Source organism: Meriones unguiculatus, chromosome 15, assembly GCF_030254825.1.
Source record: "Meriones unguiculatus strain TT.TT164.6M chromosome 15, Bangor_MerUng_6.1, whole genome shotgun sequence".
Taxonomy (NCBI): Eukaryota; Metazoa; Chordata; class Mammalia; order Rodentia; family Muridae; genus Meriones; species Meriones unguiculatus.
Window position 1 is genome coordinate 2,194,980 of NC_083362.1, and position 26,470 is coordinate 2,221,449.

At 38.6% G+C, this 26,470-nt stretch overlaps 1 protein-coding gene across 5 annotated transcripts in view; it reads left to right on the forward strand.

Moving 5' to 3' along the window:
- The window catches only part of LOC110566699 (cytochrome P450 3A6-like), a 61,385-nt gene extending 37,590 nt beyond the window's left edge, over positions 1 to 23,795 (forward strand). For 4 of the 5 annotated variants that reach the window (XM_060367976.1, XM_060367974.1, XM_060367972.1 and 1 more), the window contains 4 exons: positions 16,740 to 16,900; positions 18,918 to 19,144; positions 21,545 to 21,707; positions 23,252 to 23,795. In XM_060367976.1, coding sequence (XP_060223959.1) covers positions 16,740 to 16,900; positions 18,918 to 19,144; positions 21,545 to 21,707; positions 23,252 to 23,347 — 647 coding nt within the window. In that variant the 3' untranslated portion in view covers positions 23,348 to 23,795. The remainder of the gene's footprint in view (positions 1 to 16,739; positions 16,901 to 18,917; positions 19,145 to 21,544; positions 21,708 to 23,251) is intronic. The other variant, XM_060367973.1, reaches the window with a different exon arrangement.
- The last annotated feature ends 2,675 nt before the right edge of the window (positions 23,796 to 26,470 follow it).

Consider the following 26,470-nt stretch of genomic DNA (forward strand, 5'->3'; position numbering starts at 1 on the left):
ATGGTGATCAGATAAGATACAGGAGATTATTTCAATCTTCTTGTATCTGTTGAGGTTTGCTTTGTGACCAACTATACGGTCTATTTTGGAGAAGGTTCCATGAGGTGCTGAGAAGAAGGTAAATTCTTTTGTGTTTGGGTGTAAGCTTCTGTAAATGTCTGTCAGGTCCATTTGATTCATGACCTCTGTTAGAGACATTGTTTCTTTGTTTAATTTCTGTTTTGTTGACCTGTCCTTTGTTGAGAGTGGGGTGTTGAAGTCTCCCACTATTAATATGTGGGGATCTATATGTAGTTTAAGTTTTATCAATGTTTCTTTTACAAATGTGGGTGCTCTTGTATTTGGGGCATAGATGTTCAGAATTGTGATGTCTTCCTGTTGGAATTTTCCCTTGATGAGTATGAAATGTCCTTCCTCATCTCTTTTTATTAATTTTGATTGTAAGTCTATTTTATCAGATATTAGAATGGCTACTCCTGCTTGTTTCTTGGGCCCATTTGTTTGGAAAGTCGTCTTTCAACCCTTTACCCTCAGGTAATGTCTATCTTTGTGCCTTAGGTGTGTTTCTTGTATGCAACAGATTGCTGGGTTTTGTTTACGTATCCATTCTGTTAATCTGTATACTTTTATTGGAGAGTTGAGTCCATTGATGTTGAGAGAGATTAATGACCAGTGGCTATAAGATCCTTTGATTTTGATGTTGGCTGTGGTCATAAGGTTGTGTGCTTGGTTGCTTTTTGTTTTACTGTAGTAAGGTTAATTATTTCCTGTGTTTTCTTGAAAGTAGCTAATTTTCTTGGGTTGTATTTTCCCTTCCAGTGTTTTCTGTAATGCTGGATTTGTGTATAGGTATTGTTGAAATTTGTTTTTGTCATTGAATATCTTGTTTTCTCCGTCTATGAGGACTTAGAGTTTTGTGGGGTATAGTAGCCTGGACTGACATCTGTGTTCTCTTAGGGTCTGCATGATATCCGTCCAGCCCCTTCTGGTTTTCATAGTCTTGAAAAGTCAGGTGTGATTCTAATGGGCTTGCCATTATATGTTACTTGGCCTTTTTTCCCTCGCAGCTTTTAGTATTTTTTTTTTTGTTTGTTCTGTATACTTACTGTTTTAATTATTATGTGGTGGGAGGATTTTCTTTTCTGGTCAAATTTGTTGGTTGTTCTGTAGCCCTCATGTATTCTTATTGGTCTCTCCTTTAACTTGGGGAAATTTTCTTCAATGATTTTGTTGAAAATATTTTCTGGGCCTTGGTGCAGGGAATCTTCTTTTTCCTCTATTCCTATTATTCTTAGGTTTTGTCTTTTCATAGTGTCTTGGATTTCTTGGAAGGTCTGTGTCAGGAATTTTTTGGATTTAACATTTTCTTTGACAGATACATTGATTTCTTCCATTGTATCTTCTACACCTGAGATTCTTTCTTCCATCTCTTATAGTCTGTTGGTTATGCTTACCTCTGTAGTTCCTGTTTTCTTCCCTAAATTCTTCCTCTCCATTATTTCCTCCATTTGTGTTTTCTTTAATTTTTCTAGTCCTATCTTCAGGTCTTGAGTTGTTTTGTTTACTTCCTTCACCTGTCTGATTGTATTTTCTTGTTTTTCTTTTAGTTCCTTCAATTCTGTTTCTTTTATTTCTTTTAGTGATTTAATTATTTCTTCTTCGAAGGCTGCAAACTGTTTGACTGCATCTTCCCGTATTTCTTCACGGATGGCAATAGTCTGCTTGTCTTTAACTTCCTCCATTTCTTTATGGATAGCCATGATCTGTTTGGTTTTGTCTTCCTCTAATTCTTTACCTATTTTATTTGTTTCCTCTATTATCCTTTTCATCAGCATAAATGTAAGGTCATCTTCTTGTTTTTCTATTATGCTGGGTTCTCCAGGGCTGCTCGCCCCTGGATGGCTGGGTTCTGGAGATGCCATATTGCTCTGTCTTTCGTTGGTTGAGTGTTTACGCTGACCTCTAGGTGACCTTTTAGGTGTTGGCTGTTAGTTTCTGTGCTTTCTGGAGTCCTGAAGTAGGGAGAATCCCCTTGGCTGGAAGATGATTTTTCCTGAAGGAGGCCTTCTCTGCTTTTTGGGTATGGTCACTGTATGGCCAGTGTTTCTCAGGAATTGCCACTGCTCACCTCAGGTGTATAGACCTGAGTAGTAGCTGTGGTCTTTGTTAGGCAGGGGGGGCTCTCCTCTTACCCATAGAAGTTCTCAAGACAGTTGCCCCGCTGCTGGGTTTCTCGTTGGGTTTCTGAATTTAGTGAGCTGCTGCTGTTGTTACAGTTTTCCAGGTACAGCCCTCTTGAAGAACCTGCTGATTCCCTAGCTGTTGTGTTTTCTCCCAACAGGGAAACTCAGTCTGTTATCCTGGGGCACAAAGTTCTGTCCGGGAAAGTGAGAGGAGCGCCCAGCAAGCCTCTAGCCCAGAGGCTGAGTGCTCCACTCTGGGCCTAGAGAATATGCACCTAGGTTGAGTTGGCGCCTAGGGGCGCCACTCTGGTCTGGAGGCTGTGCACTCCTGTCTAGGCTGGCAACTGAGGGCTCCACTCTGGTCTGGGGGCTGGGCGCCTCACTCTGGACCGGAAGCTGTGTGTCCCTGTCTGGGATGGCAGCTGTGGGCACCGCAATGGTCCGGACGCTGTGCACCCAGGTCTGGGATGTTGGCTGGGGGGGCCGCTTTGGATCAGGAGCTGTGCACTTTTCTCTAGGCTGGCAACTGAGGGCTCTACTCTGGTCTGGAGGCTGGGCGCCTCACTCTGGGCCAGAAGCTGTGTGTCCCTATCTGGAATGGCGGCTGCGGGTGCCGCTTTGGCCCAGAGGTTCTAAGCTCTGGTCTGGGCTGGCAGTGTGTGTCCCCTTCTGGGCCAGAGGCTGTGTACACCTCTCTGAGCTGGCAACTATGGGCTCTGCTCTGGGTCGGAGGCTTGGCACCTCACTCTGAGCCAGAGGCTGTGTATCCCGGTCTTGGATGGTGGCTAGGGACACCGCAGGAGGCTGTGTGCGCCAATCTCGGGCGGCATGTGTGCCCGCCCGTCTGTCCGCAGGACCTTTTCCAGGTATTGACTGGGTGACCTGAGGTCAGTCCCAATTAATTTCCACACCGTAGGCTTTCCTCTCACCTGGCAACATTGAACATTGGTGTTTAGGTCCCTGGGTTCAGTCTCCTGGTCACTGTGCCAACACTGCTGTCCCGCTCCTCAGACACAGTGTTCGCCCGGCGCCGCCATCTTCCCATCTCCCAGTCAGCTCTTAACCTCTGAGCCACCTCTCCAGCCCCCAATACGTTATAACTGATGAGTAGATATTAACATGTTATTATTACCTAACCCCGTTGTTTACATACAGTTTAAGTCATAGTCTTAAAATACTCTATATTCTAACGAATTTATGATGTGAACATCCAATTCAATTATGAGATCATCCAGCAATTTCTGTACCTTTTCAGCATCCATGTACTTTTAAAAACTTTCCTTAGCTATTAGGTAAATGCAAATCAAAATGACCATGAGATTTCACCTTACACCCATCAGAATGGCTAAGATAAAAAACTCAAGTGACAACACATGCTAGAAAGGATGTGGAGAAAGGGGAACCCTCCTCCATTGCTGGTCAGAATGTCAACTTGTACAACCACTTTGGAAATCAAGCTGGTGCTTTCTTAGACAATTAGGAAAACTTTGAAAATTTGATACAAGCATATGAAGTATTGAGATGAAATCCATCCCAAATTTCCTTCTCACCTCTTTCTTCTGAATTCTCCCATAACTTTTTCTTCCAAGTTTATACCCTTCTTTTCTTTCAAACCCTAGTAAGACTGCTTAGCCCCACTTGTACAAGATGAATGTCGGACCATTGGCAGCAATGTAAATGCAGTACTGAGTAAAATCTCTGTGTCTAATTCCTGAAGAAAGCTGACTATTTCTTGGCAGCCATCAGTTGACAATAGGTCCTCAGTTTTATGCGGGACACTGTGAGCCAACCCCCCCCCCCCATCCATCCAGGAAATTTGTCAGGCTTGATCTTGTATGGGTCTTTTGATCTTGCAGGCCAACTCCTGTTAGTTTGTGTTTGGGAAGACCCTGTCATCTCTAGCAAGTCTTCTGCTGCAGACATTTGCCACCTCTGACTCTTACATTTTTCTCTTTATTCTTGATTAAGCTCTGAGCCATTGGTATATTGCTGTAGGGTGTGACATAAATGTTCCATTTAGATATTAACATTTTGTGGCCTTCTGTTCACCAGTTCAGGATCTCTGTATTAATTGGCATCTATTGCAAAAAGAAGCTCCTCTGATGAGGGCTAAGAGATCAGTAACATAAAGGTGAAAGAAAAGAATACTGAGGACAGTCTATTACTGTGTCCATAATAGTGTTGGGTTCTCTCAAAGGGCCTATGACAGATTTAGCCATAGACCTTTGGCCCAATGGCAAAGACCAGGCTTGGATTCTCTCCTTATCTTATGCACTAATAGTCATATCATGAAAAGGCAAGTTCTCTCTTTTTTAATTTAATCACTTTATAGACTGACCCAGCCCCCCTCCTCCCAATCCTGCCCTCATGTCCTCCTGTACCCATTCCTTCCTTATCTTCTATTCAGAGAAAGGAGGTGCTAAGGGGTACCAATTCACACTGGCCCCTCAAGTCACAGCAGGTCTAAGTGCTTCCTCTCTCAATGAAACCAGACAAGGCAGCCCAGCTAGGGGAAAGGGATCCAAAGGCAGGCAAAAGAGCCAGAGCCAGCCGCCACTCCTGTTCTTAGGGAACCCACAAGATGACCATGCTGCACATCTGTTACTTATATGCAGGGGGCCTAGGTTCAAATGCAAGGTGTTTGGTTGGTGGTTCAGTTCTGGGAGGCCCCGTGGGTTCAGGTTAGTTTACTCTGTAGGTCTTCTTGTGCTGTCCTTGACCCATTCAGTTATTTCAATCCTTCCTCCCACTCTTCCACAAAACTCCCCAAAGCTCAGCCTCTTGTTTGGCACTGTGTCCCTGCATCTGTGTCCATCGGCTGCTGGATGAAGCCTCTCAGAAGACAGTTATACTAGGATTCTGACTGTGAGCCTAGGAGAGTATCTTTAAGAGTGTTAGGGGTAGGCTTGGCTCCAAGGGGTAGGTCTCAAGTTGGGCCAATCATTAGGTTTCCACTTCATCAATCTCCACTCCATTTTTATCCCAAATTTTCCTGTAGGCAGGACAAACTTAGGTTTGAATGTTTATGGGTGGATTGACATCCACTTCCCTACACTGTAAGTCACACCTGACTACAAGGGGTATCAACTTCAGGCTCCATATTCTGTCACTGGTAATCTCAACCAGGGTCATCCCATAGAATCCCAGGGGCCTCCCCTATCTGGAGATGCTCACCTACTGATTTTCATTCTCTCTGCAGGTCCTCCTATTTCTTCCCCCACTACTGCACTATCCCAACACCTAATTTCCTTCCCACTTACCCTCCTCACACTCTCACACACAGCACTCTCCCTCCATGTACTTCAGATGTCCATTTTGTTTTGTCTTCTGAGTGAGATCCAATCATCCTCCCTTGGGCCCTCCTTGGTTTCTTTTGGTTTGTGGATTGTAGCATAGTTATCCTGTATTTTTTTTTATGGTTAATGTTCACTTATAAGTGAGTACATACATGCCTGTTTGTTTGGGTCTGGGTTACCTCACTCAGGATAAACTTTTCTTTTAGTTCTCTTCATTTGTCTGCATACTGCATGATGTCTTCATTTTCAATAGCTGGGTACTATTCCATTGTATAAATGTAATGCATTTTTCCTCTCCATTCTTTTGACATCTAGGTTATTTCCAGTTTAGGGCTCTTACTACTGGGTAGAGTCTGTACCCCATTTTTAATTGGGTTATTTGTTTTCTTGGTGTCTACTTTCTTGAGTTCTTTATATATTTTGGATATTAGCCCACTGTTGGGTGTAGGGTGAGTAAAGATCATTTCCAATTGTGTAGGCTGCCATTTTGAATTTTTGACGGTGTCCTTTACCTTATAGAAGCTTTTAAATTTCCTGAGGTCCATTTATTAATTGCTGATCTAAGTGTCTGAGCTGTTTGTGTTCTGCTCAGGAAGTTGTTTCCTATGCTAAAACTTCAAGGCTCATCCCAACTTTCTCTTGTAATAGATTTAGTGTTTCCAGTTTTATGTTGAGGTCTTTGATCCACTTGGACTTAAGTTTTGTGTATGGTGATAAATATGGGTTGATTTTCATTTTTCTACATACAGACATCAAGGTAGACCAGCACCATTTGTTGAAGATGTTTCCTTTTTCCATTGCATGGTTTGGGCTTCTTTATCAAAACTCAGGTGTCTGTAGGGTTTATTTCTGGGCGCTTAATATTATTCCATTGATCAATATGTCTGTTTTAATGCCAATACCATGTGTTGGGATAATGTTCTTTTGATATGTATACACCTTACCCTTGTTCGTTCAAATGCTAATTCCCCCCTCCCATACATTCTCTGGTTTCAATCCGGATATTGCATTGTGATACTTATTCTAAGCATCCTGTCTCAACTGTGTGTAAACAGGCCAAAATAAAACAACTAGCCACAATGTTTTCCAAAGGAAGGAGATAGAGGACAGGAAAGAGGGGAGGAGCCAGGGGGCAGGAAATGAGTGGGAGAAGAAGGGGTGAGAGGAGAGCTAGGAGAGAGAGCTGGAGGAGAGATCTTGGAACTGCCTGGAGAGATGGACTGGACCTAATATATCACTAAAAGCAAGTATAATGTGGGAAATCTAAATGTTAAGAAACTATGAAGGCTTGGAGTTTTAAGAGGGAGTAACTATTGCCCAGCATTGTATTCTAGGTTAACTAAATAAACACAGTCTCTGTGTGGTGATTTGGTTATACAGCTGTTTAGGACTAACAGCAGGATTACCAGAAGATATATCAACAGTAAAAATTAATCACCACCTACAACAACCATGCACTTTTTAATCACTGTTCCTCTGTAGCACAGGTTCAAGTGAGAAGTGATTATATCTCCAGAATTCTTTTTATTGTACAGAATTGTTTTAGCTATCCTGGGTCTTTTTTTTTTTTTTCAAATAAAATTGATGGTTGCTCTTTGCAGGTCTCTTTGCAGAGAATTGTGTTGGTATCTTAACGGGGACTGCATTGAATCTGTAGATTGATTTTTGTAAGATGACCATTTTGAGTCTGTTAATCCTGCCTATCCATGAACTTTCCATCTTCTGATATCTTCTGAAATTTCTTTCTTCAGAGACTTGAAGTTCTTGTCCTACAAGTCTTTCTCTTGCTTTGTCAGAGTTACACCAAGATATTTTATATCATTTTTATCTATTGGGAAGAGAAACTTTTTACTCATTTCTTTTTCAGCCCTATTTATCACTTGTCTAAAGGAGGGATACTGCTTTTTTTTTCTTGAATTAACTTTGTATCCAGACACTTTGCTGGAGATGTTTATCAGCTGAAGGAGTTCTCTGGTAGAATTTGGAATATGTATACTATCATTTCATTGCAAAGAGTAATATTTTGACATCTTCCTTTCATATTTGTAGCCCCTTGATCTGTTGGTGTACTTTTTAAAAACACTTTCATTTACATTTTTTTAAATATCTCTTTCTTCCTACTCCATCCCAATCCCTTTCAACACTCCAATACCAGGTAGAAGAGAAAAAGGGTTGGAGAAAAAGAGGGCACAGTTCTCTTACCTTCTTCCTGCCAGTTTGGGGTCATTGAGTTCATTGGAACCAGCCCAGTCCTCATTTCAGGAGATCTCCAACTTCTTGTCTCACTGCATCAACAGCAACTAGGAGCTGCATGGGGAAGAAACAGCTGCCTTATTCTTTCTCGGAGCTCCTCCTCACTCTCTGGGTTCTGGCATTTATTCTCTCTCCAGCATCCTCAGACTTAAACTATCTGCAGCTGGCAAAGAGTTCTTCTCAGAGTCCACATAAGGCAAATATTTAGTTGCTGGGGACTATCTGAATCAGTCCCACAGCTCACACCTGTGATTAAAACAAAAACATGTTTATATCCACAACATTTTTGTCTCCTTTAGTGGTCTTCTTGCTTTAGCTAGAACATCAAGAACTATATTGAATAGAAACTTAGAGAGTGAGCAGCCTTGTCTTTTTCTCGATTTTAGCAGAAATTTTAGTGGAATTGCTTTAAATTTCTCTACATTGATGTTTGCTATTGGCTTGTTGTATATTGCCTTTATTGTATTTAGGTATGTGCCTTGTATCACTGATCTCTCCAAGACTTTAAACAAGACTAAAAGAAGAGGTTTTCAGCATCTAATGAGATGATCATGTTTTTTTTTTCTTTCAGTTTGTTTATATGATAGATTATGTTTATGGATTTTTGTATGTTGAACCATGCCTGCATCTTTGGTATGAACCCTGCTTAATCATGGTGGATGATGTTTTTGATGTGTTCGTGGATTTGAGTCACAAGTATTTTTGTATCAGTGTTAATAAGGGAGATAGGTTTGAAGTTCTATTTCTTTGTTGAATCTTTGTGTGGTTTAAGTATCAGGGTGACTGTGGCCTCATAGAATGAGTTTGGCAATGTTGCTGCTTTTTCTATTTGGTGGAATGGTTTAAGGAGCATTTGTGTTAGTTCTTCTTTGAAAGTCCAGTAGAATACTGCACCAAAACCATCTAGCCTAGAGTTTTTTGCTTTGTTTTGTTTTGGTTTGGTTGGGAGATTTTGATGAGTGCTTCTTTTTCCTTAGGTGCTGTAGGTCTACTTAAATTGTTTATCTGATCTCAATTTAACATCGGCACATGGAATCTATCAAGAAAGTCATCCATTTTATTTAGATTTTTCAATTTTGTGGTATACAGGGTTTTGAAGTAAGACCTAACGGTTATTATTTCTGGATTTCCTCAGTATCTGTTGTTTATTTCCCCTTTTCATTTCTGATTTTTAAATTTGGATATCTTCTCTGCCTTTTCACTAGTTTGGCCAAGGGTTTTTCTATTTTGTTGATTTTCCCAAAGAAATGAAGAGTTTAAGTTAGTCTGGGTGACTCCATTTTGAAATAAGGAGCCATCTTGACCGGGAGCTAAACTCAGTTACCAGGAACTATGACAGAATGTGCACCTGGCAGAAAACAAAGTTAGCTCTACAAGCAACCGCCTCCAGGAAATATTACAGAATAAATGTTTAGTAAAAAATAGAGACAATCCACCCTGGTAATTGTGATTACCCAATTCTGTAAAATCAAGGCATGAACCACCCTGCTTTCTCTCATGGAAACATGAACCCCCCTGCTTGCTGTCATGGAAATCCCCTGCTTACAGTCTTTCCCTTTAAAAACCCTGCTCACTCAGGGCTCAGGGTCCCACTTCTCTACTGCTGTGTCAGTGAGACTTGGATCCCGAGTTCGACTGCTCTCGAAATAAAGCTCTCCTCCTCTCTCTTGCTCATGCATTGAGTCATCTCCTGGTGGTCTCTGAGGGTCCTGTGACCTGGCATTACAGAACCAGCTCTTGTTTTGGTTGATTTTTTTGTAATATACTCTTTGTTTCTTATTTATTGATTTCAGCCTAGAGTTTGATTTTTTTCTGCTGTCTTCTCCTCTTGGGTGTGTTTGCTTCTTTTTGTTTCAGAGCTTTCAGGTTTGCTTTTCAATTGCTTGTGTGAGATGTCTCCAATTTCCTTATTTCTTAGCATTCTGAACTTTCCACTGCTTTCTTTATGTCCCATAAGTATGGGTATGTTGGGCCTTCGTTTTCATTGAGTTATAGAAAGTCTTTAATTGTGTTATTTATTTTCTCCCTGACCCAGTGGTCATTGAGTAGAGAGTTGTTCAGTTTGCATGAATACATAGGCTTTCTACATATGTTGTTTCTATTGTTGTTGAAGTCTAGCTTAAATCCATGGTGGTCTGATAAACTACAAGGTATTATTTCAATTGTCTTGTGTCTATTGAGGCTTGCTTTGTAGCTGAGTTGAGTATGTGGTCAGTCTTGGAGAAAGTTCTGTGAGATGTTGAAAAGAAGCTGTCTTGCTTTGTGTTTTGATGGAATTTTCTGGAGATATCTGTAAAATACATTTGATTCAAAATATCACTTATTTTCATTATATCTCTCTTTAGCTTCTGTCTCAATGACCTGTACATTGGTTAGAGTTGGGTGTTGAAGTCTCTTACTATTATCATGTAGGGGTTCCATGTGTGATTTAGGCTATATTAAAGTTTATTTATTTATTATTATTACAAATGAGGGTGCCCTTCCAATTTAGGCATATACATTCAGAATTGAGACATCACCTTGGTGGATTTTTCACTTAATGAGTATGAAATGACTTTCTCCATCTCTTGTGATTAATGTTGGATAAAAATCTATTTTACTACATATTAGAATGTCTGCTTCTGCTTGTTGCTTGGGTCCCTTTGATTGAAAATCTTTTTTCAGCCCTTTACTTCCAGGTAATGTCTATCTTTGTTGCTGAGCTGTGTTTTTTGTTCATTTGTTTGATCGTTTGTATGCAGCAGAATGATCGATCTCTTTTTTTTACAACCATTCTATTAGCCTGAGTCTTTTTATTGGGGACTTGATGCAATTGATATTGAGAGATATTAATGACCAAAGATTGTTAATTCCTGTATTTTGATGATAGTATTAGTGTGTATGGTTTATATCTGTTTCTTTTGGTTTTGCTGGTGTGAAGATATTTATTTCCTGTGTTTCTTAGACACATTTACCTTCCTTGGGATGGAGTTTTTCTCCTAGTATTTTCTATAGCACTGAATTTGTAGATAAATATTGTTCTAAGCTGGTGTTCTCTGGGAATATCTTGTTTTCCCCATCTATGATGATTGAGAGATTTGCTAAGCTTTGTAGTCTGGGCCTAAATCTATGTTTTGTTTTGTTTTGTTGTTGTTTGCAAGACATCTTCCCAGGCCCTTCTGGGCATTAGAGTTTTTGATGAGAAGCCAGGTATGAATCTGATAGGTCTGCCTTTATATGTTACTTGGTCTTTTTCCTTGAAACTTTTAATGTTCCTTCTTTCTTCTGTAGATTTAGTGTTTACATCATTATGTGGCAGAAAGATTTTCTTTTCTAGTCCAATCTATTTGGTGTTCTGTATGTTTTTTTGTATGTTTAGAGACATCTTTCTTCAGGTTGAGGAAATTTTCTTCTCTGGTTTTGTTGAAAATATTCTCTGATGCTTGGATCTGTAACTCTTCACCTTCTTCTATTCCTATTATTCTTGGGTTAGGTCTTTTCATAGTATCCAAGAATTTCTGGATATTTTGTGTCGAATATTTTAGATTTAACATTTTCTTTGACTGATGCATCAATTTATTCTGTTGCATATTTTATTCCTGAGAATCTCTCTTCCAAATTTTGGATTCTGTTGGTGATGATGTTTGCATCAGTTGTTCCTATTTTCTTTGCATTTTTTTTCCATGTCCAGGATTTCCTCAGATTGTTTTCTTTGTTGCTTCTACTTTCATTTTCATGTGTTAGGCAGTTTTATTTATTTCCTTGACCTGTTTGATTTTGTTTTTCTGTATTTCTTTAAGGGATTTTTCATTTTCTGTCTAAAGGCCTTTATCTTTTTTTTTTTTATTTTATTTTCCTGTATTTCTTTGTGGGATTTATTGATTTTTTTCTTTAAAAGACTCTATCATCTTTATAAGATTGGGTTTAAGGTCATTTTCTTGTGCTTCAACTGTTTTAAGACATCCTGGAATTCCTATAATATGAGAGTTGGGTTCTTGTGTTAACATATTGCCCTGGCTCTTGTTATTTGTGCTCTTACACTGGACTGTCGCCATCAGGTTTTCTCTGGTGTAGACAGTCCTTCAGTAATGCAGTCAGAGTTGAGGGCCAGAAAGTGGAGCATTGGGGAGAAGGTACAATTTATCTCTGGTGGTCTCTGGAGCCTTTAGGAATGAATGTAGGGATCTAGTCAAGTAGATGAACCTTCCATGGGACAGGGCTTAATTCACCATGCTGTATTTGCCCAAGTACCCTGTGCAGTCAGAGTGCTGATGCAGACAGGTCTTACCTATCTGTCCTGGACTGGGTATCTGCAGGCATCCAAGGATGGGGGCTGGGGTTTGGGCCAGGATGGACTTAGTGGGGCCGTGGGTGGTGTGGGGCTCTCTTCTACTAGGTTTGCTTGGAGGACAGTGCAGGCTGGGAGTTGTGAACAGAGGGGTCTCACCTGGTAGTCCCTGGGGTCAACTATCCTTGGGGAATGCCTGAAGGGGTGTAGTCCAGCAGATGAAGAGTACAGGGGACCAGTACATAGAGGTCTCACATGTCTGTTCCTGGCCAGGTACCACAGGCATCCAGGGATGGGGAATTCATTGTGGGCTTGGTCAAAGGCAAGTTCTTATTGTGCCTCAAAGGGTTCACATCTAGGTAACACACTGATTACTACCTCCTCCCTAGCAACATACATAGAATTATGCATTACTAAAATTGGCTAGTAGAGATAAAACTTCCAGATACCATAAAAGCTTGTTTTAGTTCTTCCTGTAACATAAGCAGTAGTGTCTTCAGCAATAGAGTCTTATTATCAACTTTGGAATGTGACTAAGAAAACTTGTTATAGGCTATAATGTTTTGAGCCCACAAAGCACCAACTAAAAAGAAGGGTAACCTATTGTTGGCCATAGTGTTTTTCTTGAATGATTGTCCAGAAGAGACTTTGTCTTTCTGTAAAGCATGAGTTAACTTAAACTCTTTTCCTTAATGTATCTCTCAGTCACAGTAGCAAGTTTCCATGTGGTGTTTTCTATTACCTTTGGTCTTAATTATTCCCACTCCACCTGGTCCTAGACGTTCCTGTACCATTACTGTCGTTTCCTCCATTTTACCCAGTTCGTATTTGTCCTCTTCTCTGTAAACAGCTCAATGACCAGTTATGAGATTTCCAACTTCTGGAGGTACTCTAATTTAGGTACACATACCCAAAAATATGCTCACCATGTGTGAGAAGCAACTTCATGTGGAGTTGGTGTTTGTAGGTCTGTGTCATCACATGCAGAATGATTATTACCATTGCTCTGTGAATTTTACTGTCTCAGTTTTCATAAGACATGAATTATATTGCTTATGTATAGTACTGTATTTTCATTATAACTTATCAGTTGATGGATATTCATGCTTTTTTGAATAGAACATCAAGAAGCATAAATATCCACAAGTGGAAGTCTAGTTGTCATTTAAGAGTAATCTGAGAATATGCTCAGGAGTGGTCTAGCTCAGACATATTTTTAGATCTTTATCTGGCTTTTTGAGGAAGTTCCATACTGACTTCCATAGTGCCTGCACCAGTCTGCACTCCCAAAAACAGTGAATACCAGTTCCACCATACCCACATCCATTCCAGTTTTTGCTGTCATTTTTTATCTTTCATATTCTAACTGGGGTAACATGAAATCTCAAAGTAGTGTTCATTTGAATTTTGATGATGACTAAGGGTTTGAATATATACAAACATTTCTCAGCCACCTTCATTGTTTTTCTTCTAGAACTTTCTGTTTAGTCCCAATGTTTAAGGAGCTTTTTTTTTTTTCAGGACTTAGTTTTTTTAGTTCTTTGTATATTCTACACACTAAGTTTCTGTCAGATGTGTAGTGGATACATTTGGATTTTTCCATATTCTATAGGCCACAGCTTTTCTCAAATAAAAGTGTCCTGTTGTAGGAAGTTATTGATATTTACTATTGTTTATCTTCTAGTAACGCTGCTGTTAATCCTCAGCAGCTGTAAAACCAAATCACCACACAGAGACTGGGTTTTTAGTTAACCTAGAACACAATGCTGGGCAATATTTACTCCCTCCTAAACCTCCAAGCCCTCAGTTTCCTAACATTTAGATTTCCCACATTATACTTGCTTTTTGTGAAATCTTAGTTCTGGTTCATGCTCCACGTCCTCCAAGATCTCTCCTCCAGCTCTGCTCTCCTCGTGCTCCCCTCTCCTCGAGCTCCTCCTCCTTCTCGCCCCTTCCTGTTCTCTAGCTCCTCCCCTCTTTCCTGTCCTCTGGCTCCTCCCATTGCACAACATTGTATCTAGTTGCTTTATTTGTGTCCTGTTTACACAAGAGTTGAGACAGGATGCTTATAGTGAGTATCACAATGCACTATCCAGATTGAAACCAGAGAGTTGGGGGTGGGGAAATCAGCATTTGAATTAACAAGGGTAAGGCATATACATTTTAAAAGAACATTATACCAACAGTGTCCTTTGCTGTGCAGAAATATTTTAGAGTTGTGAATTCCCACTACTCATGACTTAATTCCTACAATCAGGCATTCCAGTCAGAAGGCCATTTGTTATGCCTGTAAGTTGAAGCTTATTCACTATAATCTCTCTTAATAGATTTAAGGTATCAGGTCTCCCATTGAAATTCTTGACATACTTTGGTTGTGTTTTGTGTAGGGTGGAAATAAAAATCTATTTTCATTCTCCAAAATGCAACATCTACTGTGACCAGCACCGTTTGTTGAAGATACAGGATTTTCTCTAATGTGTATTTTGACCCTTTGTAAAAAATTCAGATGGCTATGGAATTTTGACATATATGTGATACTCAGTTCTATTGCACTGATTGGTGTGCTGTTTATATATGACATTACTGTGCTTTTAAACACTCTAGTTCTGTACTGCAACTTGAAAATAATACTACAAGTAATCTTTTAAATTACAGGATTTTTTGTATATTCTGGGATTTTTTGTGTTTCCATAATCATTTGAAATGGCTTTTCCTCTTTTCATGGAAAACTGCACTGGAATTTTGAAGAAAAGTTCAAAATTCTATAGGTTGCTTTTAATATGTGGTCCATTTCACACACTTAATATGTTGTGTTATATCTTTCTTTTGTCTTATTGTTATAGCTATGACTTTCAGTCCTTGAAGAAGTTCATAGACTCATGAGGACATAATTTCAAAGTTTACATTCTATTAAACTGGAAGATCTAAAATAAAGTATATGTATTTCTAGATGTATAACACCTATCAATATTATGTCAAGATAGATCATTTAAACAAACTCATACAAACAAAGATATAAAAGGAGTAATTTCTACATGCCACAACAGGAAAAGATTTATGGCCAGATTGATTCACCGTTTAGAATCTATCATAATTTCAGATATTAACATCAATGTTCCTCAATGTATTCTGTAAAACAAAAAAAGAAAATTTCTTAAAATCTTTTGTTAAATGACGTATTATACTAGTACTAAATATAGACAAAACCCATAAACAAATATCTATAGGTGACTCTTTCTGGTGAATATAAGTGTAAAATTCTAGATAAAATATTTGCAAACCAAATTCAAGAAATGTATACACAAGTCATCCTGGTAAAAATAGGTAAAAATTCCCCATAAAATGCTTGCAAACCAAATGCAGGAATACATAAAATAGACCAATTCTAAATCATTTTCGAGGATTGAATATATTTTATCTCAAAAATTCAGCAATGATTCAAATATATATAAAACACATGGCATAGATGGGCTCAAGAACAGAAAACACATAAACTTTTCATTAGATGCAGAAACAGCCTTTGAAAAATCCAACATCTCCTTATGATATGTGTCCATAGAATCTCTGATTATGGAGGCCATGTCTTCGTATAATAAAAGCAACATAAATCAAGGCTACTAACCAAACCTTGGTCAGAGTGCAAGGAATCATATGAAAGAAGGGGGAGTTAGTAAGACATGAAGAGGACAGGAGCTTTGCAAAGGCCAAATAAATATATCTGAGCACAGGGGTCTTTTCTGAGACTGATTCTCCAACCAAGGACTATGCATGGATATAACCTAGAATCCCTTCTCAGACATAGCCCATGGCGGCTCAGTATCCAAGTGGGTTCCCTAGTAAGGGGAACATGGACTGTCTCTGACATGAACTTGGTAGCTGGTTCTTTGTCCCACCCTCCCCAAAGGCAGAACAGCCTTGCTAGGCCACAGAAGAGGATATTGTAGCCAGTCCTGATGAGACCTGATGAGCTAGGATCAGATGGAAGGGGAGGAGGACAGCCCCCATCAGTGGACTTAGAGAGGGGCAGAGAGGAGATGAGGGAGGGAGGGGGGATTAGGAGGCTAATGAGGGAGGAGGCTAGAGCTTGGATGCAAAGTAAATAAACTGTAATTAATATAAAAATAAAAATTTAATAAAAAATCAAGGCTATAGCCAAACTCAACTTAAATGGAAAAAACATACAAAGCATTTACAATAAAATCAATAGTGGTACAAGTAAACCAACTCTCTCTGAATGACATTTCCTGAGGATGATTTTTCTTTCTGATGAAGCTATCACTGATTTCTCTTTCATTTACCACTAAAATCAGCCAGCACTGGCAAGCTGGACCAGAGAATCTCTTCCAAGACCATTTACTTTCAAAGCATGAGAAAGCAACTAGAGAATTCAGGGCCATATTTCTTTTTACTGTGCCCAATGCACATACTTATCACATCCAATATTTACTTTTGCAGAGCACGTGGTTGTGCTCAGGTCCCAGTTTTTTCTTCTTTGATTTTCTTTCCACTTCTACAGTGTGTGGTTCGTTGGCACCTCGCTTATCACTAAGGTTAGTGTTTTATGTTATGGTTCATGCTGACCTAATAAATATAATGTAGACTATTTCTACATTTCCCCTGTTGTCTGCTTTCTATTCTTTGAGTGATATTTTTTTCCAAAATTGCAGAGAGAGGTGGTTTCAATGATGCCACATTTGTACCTTTGATCCTTGGTGTCTGACGTGTCTCATCTCATTTTAGCTCTTTCTGATCTGGAGATTGTGGCCCAATCAATCTCATTTATTTTGGCTGGCTATGATACTACAAGCACTGCTCTTTCCTCTATAATGTATACACTGGCCACTCACCCTGATGCCCAGATGAAACTCCAGCATGAAATTGACACATTTCTGCCCAATAAGGTGAGTATTTCAACTATAAATACTTCTTCCACACTTGTATTGATGATAATAAACTAAGTAAACTTGGTCCTTGAAGAAATAGCCACTGATAATCTTAGTGCAGAATTAAAGGAGACATGGGGAACAATGGTGTTCATAGAGAGAATTAATCTTTGTACTTCACTAATGATCCTCTAACAACTATTTTTTGCTCCCACAATGACATAGGCCAAAATCATGCATAAAATCTCTAGATTTAAAGGTTAAGCATTCTTCAGTCAAGCATCTTTTAAAATTTTACTTAACGTGTATAACTGTTTTGCCTGAATGTGTATCTATCATCATGTGCATGCCTGGAGCCTGAGGTGACCAGAACAGGAAAACAGAACTCCTGCCACTAGAGGGCCAGCAATTGTGATCCACCATCTGGGTACTGGGAGCCAACTCTGGGTGCTTTGCAAGAGAAAACCATCTCTTAACCACTGACACATCTCCCTAGACACTCACCCAGTGACCTGAAACCTGTCTTATTATTATTACTGGAAATGCCATGGCATGACTGTTGTCAATGGAGCTTTATCTTGTCTAAGCTGGGAGGACTGACTCAGATATTTTCCCCATTACTCCTCTCTCCAATCATAGAAGTAGACTTGAACAAGGCAAAGCATGGCAGTTTCCAACATAAAGTTTTCACCTCTACATATAGCTTCGATGTCCCGTAAAGGGACAGCCACATACTATATAAGCTGTCTCCACATATATGGCCCAAATGCATACAATGAGGTTTGATGCACCTGAACTCTGTGACTGGGTTGTCAGTGAGAAGCACGAAAGACATCCTCAGGTCTCATATTCACCTTCTGATCTTGCTTCATTCTGTCCTGTGGCAAATACCATGACCAAAAGCAACAATGGGAGGAAAGGATTCTTTCCAGCTTGCATTTTATGAAGACAGTTAATCTTTGAGGAGGGTAAAAGCAGGGACTCATGGCAAGAACTCACAGGCAGGACTGCTTGCTACTCCATATAGCTTTTCTCCTGACCAAGCTACTTACTCGCAACCAAATAGGCACAGCATGGGCCATTGAGTATGCTGGTTGCTAGCTGGCCCACTCACCGATCGATCCTTCTGTAGCTGTTCTTATATTGCCCAGCATAATCTGCTCATGAAATGTTGCTACCTTCAGTTGTATGGACCCCGCCGCATCAGTCAGGACAGCACCACCCCACACGTATCCACAGAACAATCTAACCTAGTCATCCTTCATTTCTCACGTGAGACATCCTTGGTAGGCGTCTCTCGGCTGTGGGGTGACGTAACTTAAAGATTTCTTATTACAACACTCCATGAAGAAAAAGAAGAAGAATCTTGTTTCAACAACTAAGCATGGACTTGAATGGACCTTTCAGTAGAATAGAAACTTGCTCAGTTATTGTCCATTTGTATTTTATATTACTATGATGATTTTCAAAGAGAAAAAAATCATACTGAAGTTATTTCGTTATGCTGTCATGTTATTCCTATTGAATATGACCTTAATTTTCAAATGGAATATCTATGGTAACATAAAAACTCAATTATAGAATTTAAAAACTATGAGTTGTCCTTTGGAAGGCCTTATATGTAATTTTTAAAAAGGAATTTGACGTTGCCCGCTTTATATTTTTTGGTATGCATTTGTGGACTCTCTATGTTGTTATGCTGCCTTTGATAGCTTATTAGGATGAAGGATATTGACATAACATGTCATTCATGATTACTGAAAAGGAAAGCAGTACAAAGGGAGGCTGAAGACTTGGGAGCTAAGCGTAAGTTTATCTGAATATCCCTCTGCACTCACTTTACCATGCATTTCAATGGCCCTTTGCTAGGCTGATCAACACATGTGACTGTGGCAAATATGATGTCTCAGTGGAAAATTTGCTCATTAATCTAGGTTAAAAGTGGAGTTCCTGACATCTAAAAAGTGCTGTACAGATTGATGTGAAAGGTAACATAAAATCTCAAATCAACAAAAATCTGTTTTTCTCTCTCTAGGAACCCGCCACTTATGGGGCCCTGAGAGGAATGGAGTATCTGGACATGGTAGTGAATGAAACTCTGAGATTATATCCAGTTACTTTCAGAGTTTCCAGACTCAGCAAGAAAGATGCCCAAATCAATGGTGTGCTCATTCCCAAAAATACCAGTATAACTGTACCTGTCTTTGCTCTTCACCGCGATCCAGAGCACTGGACAGATCCTGAGGACTTCCTCCCTGAAAGGTAGAGGGCCCTGAAGAACACACTCAGAATCATGTTTCACTAGGCACATCATCATGGCTTTTACTGTGATCACATAGCTATATGTACATGTTACCGTAAGTGTATGAATGTTTTAGAATGTTCTCATTAAAAAAAGATACTTATTGTTAAAAAAAACCTGCAGGATTTTTAGCTGAACAAAAAGATGATATTTCTATATTTTTGTAATTTTTTTAGAGTCTTAAAACCTTAACACAAATTCCTTTAATATAGTGATATCATAGTACATACTTTGAAGGTATGTACTTAAAAATTAGAAAAAAAATATTAAGTTTCTCCAGTTTTTATGAATTCTGATTACTTTCTATAACCTATAAGTACTCTTTTGTGAAACATGTTTGTGTGATGTATGTGCCTGTGTGTGTGTATGTCAGAGAGAGTAAGCCTAATAACCATATTTAGGAGAATAATATCTTATTTTTCGTTAGGTTTATATTTCTTTGATGTTGTTCATAATGTCATAAGAACTCTCTAGACACATACCCAAATACAAGAATCATTTCTCAAATATAGGAATCCATTAGATTAAACATCTGCTCATAAAAGAAGGTGCGGAGAACCTCACTTTTGTTGGTTCATACAAACTCACTGAGGATGAATGAGAAAAGAAGTGCTCTCAGTATTGCTTCTGTCTGCTTCCTGAGGCCAGCTCCTCACGCCCACCTAGCGGGTCACCCTTCCAGAGCCAAGCCATCCATTCCCTAGACAGTCAGTGTGTTCATCCTTCTTGACTCTGCAGCAGGGTCTTCTGTGATTGCAAAACAATGAGCAGTCTGTGCGCACTGGATGCAGGACAGAAAGGGTTCAAAGTTTTTACCTTACTGATGACAATAGAGAACTTTGTTTTTCTTAATTTTTTTAAGTTTGAGAATATAATTTTTAGGTATAAATATTCTTCCTTTCCTCCCTCAAAATGCTCCTATACAACCCTTCCCAAGCTTTTTCATGTTTGTGGCTTCTTTATTCACAAATTGTTATTATTTGCAGATAGGTATATGGATATATGTATTAATTCTAAGAAATAAGCTGTCCAGTCTATGTGATGCTACTTATGTGTAAATGGGATTTTTAAGATAGTTGCAATTGAATCAGGGGTAAAGAATTTAGACATTCAGTAGCATCTTTAAAGGGATTCTTGATGCCCAAGGTCTTGTATTCTTAGCCATGTATCTCTGGTGTTAGCAGATGCTATACATGTAGTGCTTATTAAGGGAGTCAAATAAAACTGACTAATTCAGGTTTCCTGGCTACATGACCTCTATGTCCTTTCTCTATAGCCCTGCTCCCACCTCCTGTAGCTTAGTCACCACAAACTTGGACATTATTCATTATGCATTTCTGTGATTGCTCCAGCATTCATTTACATCTAATTATGGGCTCAGTAAACATCAGTGACTAGTCCATGGGATTAGGAATGTAAAAGTTTATAAAAAGGTTATAATCAAACACAATATATATGAAGTCTACAGAAAAGTTTTAATGTTCTCATGTTTGTATGTAATCTTCCCCAACAAGATTCCACCAAGTTCAAGTTTCACTCATAGCAACACAGCTCTCACCTGACTCCAAAGCTGTTCTGTAAAAATATCACTTAAGAATTAGTTCAGAATCTTCCCTGAGAGTTAGTAACACTCATAAAACAGGTGGTTATTAGTCTTCCAGAACATTCTAAGCATCAGCATTTTTATTTATACAATCACATGAGAAATCAAAATTTAATTGGACACAAGACTGTACTTTTAATAAAAGTCAGCGATAAGAGAACAGAGAAACATCATGTATCCTTACAAACTACTTTACCTGGTAACTAGGGAAAGAAAGCCAAAAGTTTTGTTAAAGGAACTTATTTGGGGGAAAGGAGGCTGGCGAACAAAGGAATAATGAGAGAAAAAAGAGATTAGGATGGATAGAAGAAAAGAAGAAAAGGAAGGGAAGAGAGGGAGGTGAAGAGATAAAGGAATGGAATAGAAACATTTCATTTTTAACATGCATCTTCTCCTTCTCCAGTGAGTGAACTCCAACTCAAATGTCAGGGCAATTCCTTCTTCTTTACACTGATTTTGTGATGCTTACACACAGAAACAGAGACAATCTTTAGTATCTTAAAATTTATAGACACATTTGATTTCAATGAGCATTTACTGCACAGCATCTTATTAACACTGGGATTTCCTTTACTGTAAAGCTTTATAAAGCAATTTTAATTTCCAAATCTCATAACAAATTATGTCCACCAGGACTGCAATAGTGAAAAGACTGAAGTACTATGTAGGATTCTGGCTGTAAATGAAAAGTACAAACATGTCACTCTTGGGCACGCCTTGCTGCATTATTTATGTTCTTGATTCCTTGTGACACCAGGTTCAGCAAGGAGAATAAAGATAGAATCAATCCTTATGTATTCATGCCTTTTGGAATTGGTCCTAGAAACTGCATTGGCATGAGATTTGCTCTCCTAAACATGAAGCTTGCTGTTGTCAAAATCCTGCAGAACTTTTGCATACACACTTGTGAAGAAACAGAGGTGAGGCAAAACATATTCACTTTTGGCATGTTTTAAATTGTTATTCATAGGTATTTTCACATATGTGGGGATATATACATACATGTTCCATATGTATATGAAATATACTGATTTACCATTAATTAAGGTTTTCTCTGTCAAAAAGCTATGTAAAACCATGGGTGAGTCTAGGGCCTTTCAGTTCTAGAGCAGCCAATCTGTGTCTAAGTGTAAATGGTAAGATCACTTAGAGTCAGGGAAGATATTCCTTATATGATTATGTATAATATCACTAACTGTAAATGTTTTTTTTTCTTGTTACCAGTATATATTTATTTTATAACATAATAGACTTTTTAAAATAACATTTTCCTTCTTGTGTATACCATGCATGGTACAGGTTTTTCTTTGTTCTTCTCTTATAAAATACATTCCAACCATTGCCTCCACTCCCTCCTCTCCTTCCTACCCCTGCTCCTCTCTGCCCATGATCTGCTGCTGCTTCACTTTCCGTCATAAAAGAGCAGATCTTCCAGTGATATCAACCAAGCACGGCATCAGAGGGTGCGATCAGACTATGTACAGACACTCTTATCGTGGCTCAGTGAGGAGATCCAGGAGGAGAAAAACAAACCCACAAGCAGTCAAGAGTCAGAGACACATCCTCTCCCACTGTTAGGAATTTTACAAAAAACCCAATCTCACAAGAACAACAAAGACCCAGGCAGGCTCCATGTTTGCCCCTTGATTCTCTGTGAGCTCCTATGACCTCTTCTGAGTTGAATATATGGGTCATGTTCTCCTGATATCCTCTGACTCCTATGGTCATGCAACAGGATTTTAAACTGTGTTTCAAGTTAATTATGTATGTATACATGTTTTGTCTCCAGTAGGTGTAATGATCAACTTTTGATACAGGAGACTAATACCCTAATAGTTCTCAAAGTCTTCCCTCTATCCTGAACTTACATGTGTCAGATTGGAAGGTAAATGTATTGTTTAGAAGTCAGACTATGACCACCGTGTTTTCCATGTACAAACCCTACTCAGGGTTGTCTTTCTAGTTTTACTACTTGAAAGTAAACTTTATATCATGTTTTAAAATGTGTGGCCTCTGTGTCTACAAATGTCCTTCACAAAACTCAAACATACACTTTGCGTTTAAAATTTAGATTAATAAGAGAGATTTCCACCACAATTTTGTCTCAGGCCTTTTACAGAACAGTTGCTTAATATATATGTTGAAGTATGAATAGAGTAAAACATGTTTTCCTATTCTGTACAAGCAATTCCGGATGTTTGGAATTGCTGTATTCATTCACTTAAAACGATAGCGCTATTTAATTACAGGAATCAGTCCACATTGTTTAGGATAGTATGAACATGAGGTAGCTCAGCAAGCCTTAACCTTGTGTTCTTCTCCCTTTTATCTTGAATGTTAGGATCACAGCCATGAGATGACACAGAAAGAAGTCATTATCATGTTTCATATATTAATCCTACCATCTTTCCCTAAAATTTGGCGATTCATTTTCCTTACCAATGTGTTTATTCAACCTTTTCAGGTTCCCTTGAAACTGAGTAATAACATACTTGTTTCTCCAAAGAAACCTATTGTCCTGAAGATTTTACCAAGAGATGGGGCCATAAATGAAAGCTAATTTTATCTCAAGTTCTGTTATGTTCTTCAAAGGGTGCATCCTAAATACCTGAGATTTTAACTCACTCTGGAACAAATATGACTGCATAAATATGACTTTAATCAACCATGTTTCATTAATTGATTCATTAATTGATTATTCATAATCTTTAATTATTTTCATTGTGGTGTTAGTCTTTATTATTGTGTATGAAATGAAAATGATTGTTCAACAATGCATGTGTTCGCTCATATCAAAAGCTGCCCAATTTCCTAGAGATAGCACAATATGTTTCATTTCAATACTGATAAAGTTTCTTCATTAATATTGTCAATGATGTTTCTATTATAGAATCTTTATTTTTTTCATTTATGGATGAGCATTCTATTGACAATTATTCTCTGCACTTTGGCCCGTTGTGAATTTCTGTGTTAACCCATTACCACTTCATTAAAAATTTCTTTCATTAGATATGAGTGCTGAATTAATCTATTGATAAAAGACATAAACTTAGAAGACAGTTTGATATTAAGACCATTCTCTTCAGAATAATAGTAAGTTTGCTCGTGGGGCTGAGAGCTCCACATCCATGTGTTCTTGGTCAAAGATACAGTACTAAGCATGTGTTTTCTTCCACGGAATGGACTCAAAACCAAGCAGAAAGTGGTAGGCTACTACCATACTATCCCTGCAATCATTACACTTACAAGTCATATCTTGCCATGTTGGTCATTATAGGAGTTAATGGATTTCACTACTGAGTAAGTACAGTTGATGTCTCTCCTCTCTCCCCCTCCAAAGAATTCTCCCAAGTACTTTCCAGTACTACAAAAGATTGACATCAAGGAAAAAGTTTCTTGGTCAGTATGATGTTGAAATGGCCTACGACCAATGTGTTTGCTGTCTTCAACAATGGACTCTTACATAATGTCTGGTTATTAACCAAGAACAATGGCAGTATTCTGTATTATTAGGGGATTGTTGTAACAAATAAAAGTGTTGAGCTATATGTTTATTATTAGCCCTATAATTATCACAGTAATATTATCTAATTTTCTATCACAAATAATAAGACACAGATACCTGCTAGATTTTATAAGTGCCTTACTTACCTTGGGGTGGGCAGATATTTCACCTATGCTGTCTCACTAACCTCACCATCCATGTCCCAGTCCCCATCCAATGCCATCCTTCTTAACCATCCGCATCTGGTCTATCTTCCATCCATAATCTTATAAATCCTTGCTTGTATTCTTCATCTGGGTCTTTCCACATCATTGTTGGAGTCCTTCCTCCAGCCCACATGGTGATTCCTTCTCTACAATAACCCATCATGGAGTCTTCCTTCCTCCTCTCTTCCACTGTCCTCAAAAACCCAGGAACCTTAGCCATGCTTACCGGATTCTGCCCTGCCCAGTTGTAGGCCATTTAATCAACCAATCAGATATGTCTTGGGCAGGTTTATACAACAAGGATAGGTTTATCTGGGGAGTAACCAGATTTTGAGGGCCAGCATCAGAACAACTCCCAACAGTTGATCTTCAGGTTGCCTCTGATGAACAAGCTGAGGGTAGATATTCTGGTAATGGACTATTTATATATTTATGTATTTGTATATTTGTGTATGTATTTTTGAAGGTAAAATGTAAACTTTATTAGGTAATATCACTCATTGACAGGCTAGTAATGCTTTGTCTTGAAGCTCAAAAGCACATCATCTTTTTTAAAAAGAAGAATTCAATGCCAGGTATAGTAGCACAGGCATGCTTGGAATCCCAACACTCAGAAAGGCAGAGGCATGCATCTCTGTGAGTAGAAGGCCAGCCTAGTCTGCAAAGCAAGGCTAGGACAGCCAGGCTTACACAGAGAAACTCTGTCTTGAAAAACAAACAATAAAAGGGAAGAATTCATCAGTGTGGTTTGGAATTCCATTGAATTCTTTCACACAAAATTAAAAAATATATATATACTATATATATATATAGTATCTTAAACTTAATTTATAACACATTCCTGAAGTACTATAAAATTTCTTACCTATTTTAATTCATTTTCCTGTGGAATATAATAATTTAATACTTACAAAATGTTGATTCAAGGGCATTATTTTGCAAATTTTTATTGATATCTTTCAAATAATTGTTTCTTTATTAGGAAGTTAAGTGAATGAAAAACAAAAGTAATGTTTCTTTTAAAATAGCCATGGGAAAGTGAAAGGATCAGACTAACTTTGTAACCTGTATGTCTTCTAAAGCCTATAGTTTTGAGTTTTAGGTCCAGGTTAAGCTAAAGCCTCTTAGTACCTTTCCAGAGAATGGAGGAATGTGACCCTATCTGTGAGGACAGATATTAAAAAAAAAAGTGAGCAAGCAATGACCTTCACTCAGCAAAAAGAATGACCAGACCCTTGTCTTCGATATAGTGTTTCTTAGCAACCAACCCAGATGGCCTCAGTCCTTCTTCTGAGTAGCTCCTGACCTCCAGCCAAAAGCCTGCAGCCCTGATCTTTAAGGATGAGCTAACCACCCCCTTTATTTGCAGCTGTATCCACATTTGGCAGGACTGGCCAAGCTTGAGCACCTAAGACTAACCAATTATCTTACTTTATAGCTTCCTCATCCAACCCTAAATTGCCAAGACTGCAACTTCAAAATTCCCATGCTTTATCTTTTAAAAACCCAAGGCCTTTGTCTCTAGGTGCCACTCTTTGCTGACTAGCAGGGGTGATCCCATTGTGCAATGGTTAAAATAGACCTCTTGCGATTTTGCAATGATGAGATCTGGTCTCCTGAGTTCTCTTCATCCTTTCTGAAAATTAGGCTCATGCTGGGCCTAACAAAAGCACCAGATTGATTTCCAAAGTGGTTTGACCAGATAACATTCCCACCAGCAATAGAGCATAATTCCCCTTTCTCCACATCCTCTCCAGCATGTGTTGTCACTTGAGTTTTTGATGTTAGCCATTCTGATGGGTGTAAGGTGAAATGTCAGGGTTATTTTGATTTGCATTTCCCTGATGACTAAGAATGTTGAGCATTTCTTTAAGTGTTTCTCTGCCATTCAATATTCCTCTACAGAGAATTCTCTGTCTCGCTCTGTACACCATTTTTTAATTGGATTATTTGATTTTTTTTTTTTTTTTAC